The sequence below is a fragment of the Colletotrichum graminicola genome (genome assembly GCF_000149035.1).
Source record: "Colletotrichum graminicola M1.001 genomic scaffold supercont1.14, whole genome shotgun sequence".
Lineage (NCBI taxonomy): Eukaryota > Fungi > Ascomycota > Sordariomycetes > Glomerellales > Glomerellaceae > Colletotrichum > Colletotrichum graminicola.
This window is the reverse complement of record NW_007361018.1, coordinates 521,476-530,521: the sequence shown is the minus strand read 5'-3', so window position 1 is coordinate 530,521 and position 9,046 is coordinate 521,476. Positions and strand designations below refer to the sequence as shown.

Below are 9,046 nucleotides of genomic sequence, written 5' to 3'. Positions count from 1 at the left end.
CATCCACGGATCATGACGCTATCAACATAGCCAGAAGTCGCCCTCCCTGCTCTGCAGCATCACACACACTTCTCGCCGACTCACCAGCCTACTAACACGCCGCCATCCTGCTCGAGACAGCCGAGCATAGTCAAATCTTTTCCAGATCCGAGTAGCCACGATTCTTGTACTTCAGCAGGACTGAGATCTTCTCTTCATCAGAGACCGGAAAGCATCTCCTCCCCCCTTTTCAAACTTGAGCACCCTCACCAAAGGGCCTTTTGTTCTCTCCAACTCTTTCGCGACGACGCTCCGCTGCAGCAAAGCATTTCAACAACATTCCGGCAATACTCAAGTCAATAGACGGTCCGCGTAGAGCAAGACCGAACTATTGATCATCGATCACCAGTCACCTGATACTACTTCAGTGCCCGGGGTGCCTTGGACGTGACCGACATCAACAACAACAGTGTGTGTTTGAAAGGCATCTCCGACCATGGCCAACGAAACTCTTAGGGGAAGATGTTTTGCCCCGTTCTATGACGTGAACCTGTTTCCTAGCGATGAAGGGTGTAAGTCTCCAGCCACGTCGTAGTTGTGGGCGGAGTTGTTGACGGTACGCAGTTATCGACGGCCGGCTATGCCAAAATCTCTCGGAGACTGTGCGATGTTGCTTGCCGTGCCCTCTCGCTGATTGGGTCTACCCCCCAGAATTCAACACCATGACAACGGCCGTCAACTGGGTCTGCGTCGCCAGCGCAGCATGCTCTCTCTTTCTTTTGTTATCATGGGCTTGCTTGCCCGTGGAAAAAACCTACAGACATTACTTGAGCATCTGCTTGACAATGGCAGTGCTTATTATGAATGTAAGTCGCTCAGACCCAGCACCCTGCTACTTGCGACTGACCCTGCCAGCTTGGCTTCATTGTTCCGCTTGCTGATCAGCCGGAACAATGTTACAATGAGATCACCCCCCACAGCATGAAGTCCAGCAAGGTCTGTGGCGCTTCTGGCGCCCTCCTCCTGCTTGGTGGCTGGGCCGGTGTCATGTGGGTCTTCCTGCGATCGTTGTCTCTGCATCTGCAGATCTGCTGGCAAGTCGTCGTGGGCCGGACCTTCATGATCTTTGCACAAGCCACGGGTTGGGGCATTCCCTTGATTGGCATTGTCGTCGCTCTCGTCTTCAGCGGCGTGTCGTTCCGCTTCGGTGCAACCTGCCACATCAACCACAAAAACAGCCTTGCGGATTTTTGGATTCCTCTTCTGGTCTTCGCTGGACTCACAGTCATCATCCAGTTCGCCACCTTTGGATACTGCATCAAGGTTTACCTGGCCTCTCTTGCTGACAACAGCGCAACGACTGAAGGATCAAGCCTCCCCACTTACGCCGGCAGCGTCAACACCATGAGCCCCCGCCAGGCGTATCGACGAGTACAGCGCGTCATCCAGCTCCAATGGAGAGGTATCGCTATTGTTCTTATCATTGTTACCGACGTCATCTTCTTCTCGCTTGTGTTTGTCTTCCAAGACAACACTGTCCAGGCAGTGCATAACGACCAGAGTATTGCCCAGGATTGGGTCCTGTGCCTCATCGGCGCAAAGGGCGATCGAACCCAGTGCTACGACAAGGCCAAGTCGCTGGTTGTCAACGAGGCAACCATCACAGCCGTCTTGGTCCTCCTCTCGGTAAGAACCGTCCCGTGCCCTACTTGCCGTACGTGAATGGCCCGCTGACTTGTCTCAAGATGAACGGCATCTGGCTACTCTTCCTACTGGGCCGCTGGGCCATGGTCCTCGGTTGGATAGACCTATTCTCTTCCTGCGGCAGAAGCAAGAAGGAGTTCGTATCGGTGGATGCCCGATACGATGTGAAAAAAGATACCCGTGCGTACGAGATGCTATCGAAAGACTCGAACGCTGTTATAACACCCATCACCCCAGTCAAATCACCGATAGCGAGTCCCAGCAGCGGACGAAGAACACCCGATTACTTTGGGCCAACGGCTCGCTACCAGCCGCCGATGCGGTCTTTCTCAAGCCCTCGACCGCCGCAAACACCGCCAGCCTGGGACGCTCAAGCGACTTACGCCCGGCCCGAATCACGACCCCGAGGGGAGGGGCTTGAAGACATGAACCCACTCGGGATGAACAGGATATAAATCAGACGACATGTTCGTTAATGATGGAACGAAGATTAAAATTAAAAGTAAAAGAAAGATCAAAGAAACAAGATGGGGGGGCAGAGGAAACGTGTAATTCAGGCTTCGGCTTCAAAGCATACTTTCCGTCTCCCCCGACTACCCAAATACAAGCGCATGTTCGGCCGAATCAATCAGACAGCGCGTGCTGATGGTCAAATGCCAAATAGTGTATCCATAAGAAAATGTTGTAATGTGGGGGAACTATCAGCGTATATAGTGGGTGGGGGAACCAATGTAATATCAGCGTCGGCGTCCGGACTTTATTAAGCAGCGAAGGAATGCAAATGGTTGCCTACCCCCACAGATGACGGGTGTCGGTGGCAGGGGGCCTATTCAATTCGTAGGCCCCGGCGCACCCGGGCGGGAGAGGGACGGGAACAGCGGAGCGAATCACGATGGATGGATATGTAGAAGCAGTCGAGAGCCCGAAGAATACAGTCACGCGACACATCAAATGCACGATGGCCGTATCAAATACCAGATTGCATGACGACCTGCCAAATAGGCGGAAGCAACGGGGAACTGCCGAGCAAGGATTGGTGAGTCTCCGGTGGGATTAGCTTGTCCGGAACATGCGGAATGGATGGGTTCGTGAATGGCGCGAGGATCGGGGTGAGACCAGTACACATCAGCAATGGGATGAGGCGGCGTCCATTGAGCAAGCGCCATGTCATGAATTCCATGGCTTCCGCTCCGGCTTCTTCGGAGACGAGGATTTTGGCTTAATAAAGTAACTATTAAGAATTATATACTATTACCCCTTATTAGTAAGATCCTTAACTATTTAGTAAAAGTAACCTCCGTATGCCTGGATTATAAGTAGATGGCGCTTCCGAATGAGAGTGAGTTGATGGCTGACGCCCGTCTTAACACTCCATTCACGAGTCTCCTAGACGGTCCACCCATCTTAAGACCTTACTTGATATAAGGGCGCAACAACGAAACGAGAAAACGCTAGTTCCTCAATCTTGGTCGTCCGAGAGCCTGGGGGTGAGGCTGACATCACACTCGGCCGATAATAGTAAGGCGGACCGGAACAACGGCCCTGAGAGCGAGGCCAGCGGGTTCTGCTCGAGAATTGTATCCAAACAAGACTGGACGGGGACTGAGGTACGTATCGGGGACGACGACAGGGCAGGGAGAAATATACTAATCACAAGAGAGGGAAGGGCCCTGAGCCGGAGTTTCAGTAATGCCGCTGCCCGGTATCTTCCACAAGCTCTACCCCGGCTCGCCGGCCAGGGTTTGGCGCTGGAGCTCAGGACGTCCCCAGTATGGAGCACGGATTGATGACATCGAGCAACCGAGCACTCGACCAGCCAGAGGCGGTGTCTACGTCCCGAGCATAGACGAATCTGCGACAACTGATCATGGAGCCTCCACCGGCCTCCTCTTCCGCAAGAGATCACCTTCACAACCACAAACAACACACTCGAGCTTAATTAGAAGGCGAACCTGCCACGCCGGCTTTGTCAACCTCTCACACTTCAGAATGTTCCTTATTCTGGCCCTCGTCTTCCTGGGCGGCTACGTCCACTACCTCTGGAGAGCTGAAGCCGCCCTTGGGGTAGCGTGGGTGCCCGACCCGGATGCCAAGCTGTTCGAACAGCGGCCTCTGCTGCCTCCGCTCAAGGAGACCAGTATCGTCACCTACACGCTGCCGCTGCACACAAAGGGCCGCGACATCGTCGACGAGAAAGGCCGCCGCTTCAAGCTCTTGTCCGTCAATTGGTACGGCGCCAGCGACGAATTGAACATCCCCAGCGGTCTCGATATCCAGCACCGCGACGTGATCGCGCAGACCATCCGCGGCCTGGGCTTCAACAGCGTGCGGCTGCCCTACAGCGACGAAATGGTCATAACCGACCCGCCCATACCCGCCGAGCTGCTCACCGCAAACCCGGACCTCATCGGGTTGAAAGCCCTCGACATCTTCGAGGCCTGCGTGACGGCATTGACCGATGCGGGCATCGCTGTTATCGTCAACAACCACATCACCCACTCGACGTGGTGCTGCGGCGCCGACCCTTGCGATGCCCACTGGGCCAACGACCACCTCGGCCCGCTGTGCCGCATCAAGCAGACCGAGGAGGACTGGATCCAGCACTGGGAAACCATCATGCTCCGCTTCGTCGACAACCCCCGTGTCATTGGCGTCGACCTGCGCAACGAGGTGCGCGGCGTCTGGGGCTCGATGACTTGGGACAAGTGGGCCACGGCGGCCGAGAAAGCCGGCAACCGGCTCCTAGAGATGAACAAGGACTGGCTGATCATCGTCGGCGGCACGGAATCCGGCAACGACCTCACCGGGGTCGCCAAGCGGCCCGTCGTCCTCACTGTCCCGGACCGTGTCGTGTACTCGGCGCACGTCTACGCCTGGTCCGGCTGGGGAAGCCTTGAAGGGCGCTACTCAAAGCGCGGCTACACGTCATTTGTCAACTCCATGAGGCACAACTGGGCCTACCTGGTCGAGGGCGATCAGGCGCCCGTGTGGGTGGGCGAGTTCGGCGCGCCCCACCACCCTAGCATCGGCGACGCGAACTACTGGAACAACCTGCTGCGGTACCTTAAGGTTATTGACGCCGACTTTGGCTACTGGGCCGTCAACCCGCGCAAACCAAAGGATAACGTGAAGGAGACGTATTCCCTGGTCGAGGACGACTGGGTCACGCCTGTACTGGACTACCGGATGAGGGACATGGTCGAGATCATGAGGGCTTAGTGTGCTCCGCAGTTCTGGCTGGACTACGTTCGAGGCGGCGGTTGGTGTTTGTCCAAGTCACGAACCGAGGAGCTTTTGGCAAGTGTGTGTATTTGACATGGAAGAGAGGGCGTCCAAACGGCGTTAGTGTGTTTCGGTTCTCCTCAACAGGCATTGCGTTTTGCGTGCCAGCTTCGGATACCCGGCTTTGGTCAGGCACGAGCTAGACGGTCACTGACGATTATGCCAAAAATTGACGAGAGGTTATCATTATGAGCTTTGATACAAGGCAATTGACTTCGTGGCCCTGTGTTTACCGGATGAGTTGCTGCCTGCGTCAGAGCAACACCTTTTTTTATGACGATCACAGACCCAAGACGATGAACTTAAAAGCTCAGGCACTCATGGCTGGGACGAAGCAAAATGCATCGTGCAGAGATGGATAGCACTGGATCAACATCAAACTCGTCCATGCGCTTTAGTGAGGTCCCCGAACATATCGTAGCCTTACCCCCCTCCCCCCATCGACGGGAATGTTTCCTCGTCCGCCTCGATTGCCCCCACAAGCGGGTTTTGCTGAAACAGTCGACCCCTCTTCTCCAGATATGTACATGGATGCGTTGAGCAAGGTCCACCCAGCAAAGCAAACTGAAGGTCAAGCTTGCAGTACCGGTACCTCTCCGGACTCGTATCGATAAAAGCAACTGCCGACAGCTTATCGATAAGGTCATGTTAAAGTGGACCGCCATCCCCTCAGTGGGTGCTGCGCCTGGGCTTGGGTGGTAGCATTTGACGACAAACGGGAGGAAGACGAATGAGCTTAGCAGAGCCACGGGAGAAACCATTCCACCTGCCTTCTTCCATCACCTACACACAAAAAGGCCCTTGCCCATCTCCTCTTTCTTTTTGTGGCCTATTTTCCGACACAGCTCTGTCAGACGAGAAGAGTGCAGCGCACAGCTGAAAGGAAGAAAACCAACATCCACTGGCGGCTCGTATGTCGCGCGCAAAGCACAAGGGAGAGAAAGACTCCAAGGCGCCGTAGATGGCGGGTCAACAGGATCAGATTCACAATCGCGGCTTTCGCGAGGCTGTTCTGGGCAGGTGCGAGGTGCAAACCTGCGTGGACCGGGTATGTGTGATGCCGGATTTCGTTTTTTTTTTATTCTCAGCTGTTCTCAACTGTCTCTACTTCAAGAGCTTTGTTCCCCTTGTCTTGTGGTATGTTGGGCTCTGATTTGGCGCTAACGCTGGATTGCAGTTTGGCGATGGAGCTACCGAAGTCATACGGCAACGCGAGCGCGACCATATAACCCAGTCTGAGACCGAAACGCTTGTGCAGGGAGTCCCGGCTGGACAGATCGTCACCGGGGTGGAGGAGGAAGAGGAGGCTGTGGATGGTGGCTCACAAGCGCCTAGTCTGGAGAGGAAGATACCAAAGACGCCCTACTTCAGGAACAACCTCACCGCCTTGTCACAAAGATACAATGTTGGTGGCACAGCACAGAATGGCCCTGGAAGACGCTTGGCTAACGATGCTCTTCCCAGCTTTACTTCGCTGCCTACGAAAACCGAATCTTCATCTACCGTCCCAAAAGCATCCTGAAGCAGGCACTCCCGCGCGAACCGAACCTCATACTGGCGACGAAGCCCGACAGGATTGCGCGACACATTGGTGGCACGCTCGACAGACGTTTCCATCATCAGGCAAACCACATTGCAGTGGGCTTTTTAGGCAGGGAGGAGGTGCTTGTTTCGGTCTACGACGACGGGTCGGTTTTTGCGTACTACACCAGGCACGTCGCCGAGTATATTGAGCGCGCATCTTCCGGCTGCCGAAGCACGAACCTCATCCCGAAACCATTCTTCCGTGAGAATGTGGGAGTCTCGGCATGGGGTATCGCGATTCATCAAAAGTCACGGCTTATCGCCGTCAGCTCCAACCGGAAGGAGGTGACGGTCTTCGCTTTCGGACTTTCGCGCCTGCCGGAGGCCATGGAGGGTCGGGAGCGGCCGCTGGACTACTGCGAGAGATCGGTCCTTAAGAGGAAGCGAAATTGGAGGATATGCATACCCCTGGGTGACGGGGGTCACAACATCCCCAACATATCTCTGTGGGATGACCACGAGGGATTTGCCGAGAAGGTCGTTGCGAATGACATCAATGGGACGACCTGGGTCTTGGACATCTGGAAAGTCGGGACGGCGCCGTTCAAGATCTCACACAGGGCCAACATCCAGGGCCAATGGGCCTTCCGCAACCCGATGTAAGTCTCGTTGGCAGGCCCCCACAACATTTAGCTAACGTCAGCCCCAGGGGTTGGGGAGTCGTTGTTCTCCCATATGAGAGTTTCCTGCCTGCAGATTCGGTGACGAATCTCCTAGGCATGGAGGCATCAGACATCATGAACGCAAAGAACTCGCATGCGGGACGGTGGATCGAGACTCAGCGCGGTCTCGCGCGCATTCGCGATCATCCTGGAGAGCCTGTCGCCCAACGTGTGCCAGAACCCGAAGCATTTGGAAATCAACATCCTCCGATCGCATGGTTTCAGCCTCAGCAGCCCGCCTTCCTGGCCGCTACTTTAAACGGCCAGCCGTTGCTTGCTCTGCCCGCGCCTCCTCCACCGCCCGACGACGATGATGGGAACACCTCAGATGGCGCCGAGGCGGTTCCTCCCAACGCTCCTGCCGCTGCCCCTCCTGCTTCTCTGTTACAGAACGCTGTCTTGTTCATCCCTGACCACGATGAGGATGGATGGAGTGAAGAGGAAGAGGAAGTTCTGAACCCGGCGTGGGATGATATGTCGTCGGCTTTCGAAAGTGAAGATGACGATAACGCGAGTTTCGCTGGGTTGCTTGGAGATGACGATGCGAACGAAATCACCTTCATCGAAGAGGCGATATCCAATCCAGAAGAGGACATGGGGGTCGGGGAGGGGCTGACACAGATTTTGCCCCCCGATGGGACTCTCAGCATCCTCAAAGCCGCAACAGGCCACGACTTGAGCGGGTATCAATCATCATGGTTGGACATGGTATTCACACCTCATGACGGCAAGACATACGTCTCACCATCTTCAACCATCGGTCGTCTCCAATACTTGCACCGGTCAGAGGTGAAGAACCGAAACACCAAGGAACAGGACAGGAAAGTCCTCCAAGACCTCGGCAGCCGGTGCTGCATCCTACGGACCTACGAGGAGGATATTGAGATGCGAAGCATCGACCCGGATGACGGCGCCGCCATCTTCTGCAAGGATCCCATCAGCTGGAACTATCCGCCGCACCCGCTGCTCCAGCACGCCGAGCGCCTCAACATGATTGTCCATGTGCCCGAGCTGTCGCTGGTGGTGATCGGGTCCGCCATTGGCCGCGTGATCCTGCTTACCCCTACGCGGCCCCGACACGAGATTCCGGGAGATGGGTTCAGGCTGAAGCGGGGGTTCCGGATCGACTGGGTCTTACCGACGCGGTCCGACGAGAAGGCCGGACGCCGACCACCTCGTGGGCTTTACGGGATTGCTATGGGGCCAGTTCAAGAGGGCGGCGCAGCGGGGTGTCTGCTGAGGTCTGATGATGCACCTGCCCCATCGCCGGCGTCGAGGCGGTATAGGCTCATGCTGCATTACCGCGATCACAGCATTTTGAGCTATGAGATCAGTCGGGATGAGAAGAATGAGGACATTCTCATTTTTTGAGAGGCGGACGGACGGCTGACTTGGGCTTGCTGGGCCGTGTGTCTAGCTTTGTGCAGGCTGGCTAAACATACAGGCATGAAGTCTCCCGAGTCAGAATGCTGCAGATGCAGGAGGTCGTCAGAGGTAGTCATGGTCACCGACGTCGATTTGGAGGTCACGGGGACCGACACAGCTTTCATACTCACATGAGAGTCACAGAGACATTGGGTCAGCTATTTTCTTCTTTTCCTTTCGCCTTTTCTTTCTTTCGTCGCCGGCGTCATGGTGTTTTGAGGAAGTCTGAGGAATGTCCCGATACCCCGGCCTTACGAGCGAACTCAGACATTGTGCATTCCTGACAAGGGAGGCAGGCACAGTTCGAGCAAGATAGTTAGGGTTTTTGAAAACGCAATGAAACATGAACATTCGGAACTGGGTGGTAGACCGCGAGAGTCAAGAAACCCCGAAGTGTCCGTTATCCCCTT

The 9,046-nt window shown here is 55.5% G+C and overlaps 3 protein-coding genes across 3 annotated transcripts; all 3 read left to right on the top strand.

The window, feature by feature from the left end:
* Positions 1–824: 824 nt before the first annotated feature.
* On the top strand, positions 825–2,104 carry GLRG_04480 (uncharacterized protein; the record flags this gene model as incomplete). The annotated part of the gene is made up of 4 exons (XM_008095165.1): positions 825–845; positions 895–1,665; positions 1,725–1,867; positions 1,921–2,104. 4 exons carry the CDS (start codon positions 825–827, stop codon positions 2,102–2,104), a joined length of 1,119 nt encoding a protein of 372 aa, XP_008093356.1.
* Positions 2,105–3,672: 1,568 nt separating this feature from the next.
* On the top strand, positions 3,673–4,902 carry GLRG_04479 (cellulase; the record flags this gene model as incomplete). Its single annotated transcript, XM_008095164.1, has 1 exon — positions 3,673–4,902. The coding sequence occupies one exon, from the start codon at positions 3,673–3,675 to the stop codon at positions 4,900–4,902; it is 1,230 nt and encodes a 409-aa protein (XP_008093355.1).
* Positions 4,903–5,926: 1,024 nt separating this feature from the next.
* Positions 5,927–8,582, top strand: GLRG_04478 (uncharacterized protein; the record flags this gene model as incomplete). Its single annotated transcript, XM_008095163.1, has 4 exons — positions 5,927–6,013; positions 6,143–6,370; positions 6,430–7,148; positions 7,199–8,582. The coding sequence occupies 4 exons, from the start codon at positions 5,927–5,929 to the stop codon at positions 8,580–8,582; spliced, it is 2,418 nt and encodes an 805-aa protein (XP_008093354.1).
* Between the last annotated feature and the right edge of the window lie 464 nt (positions 8,583–9,046).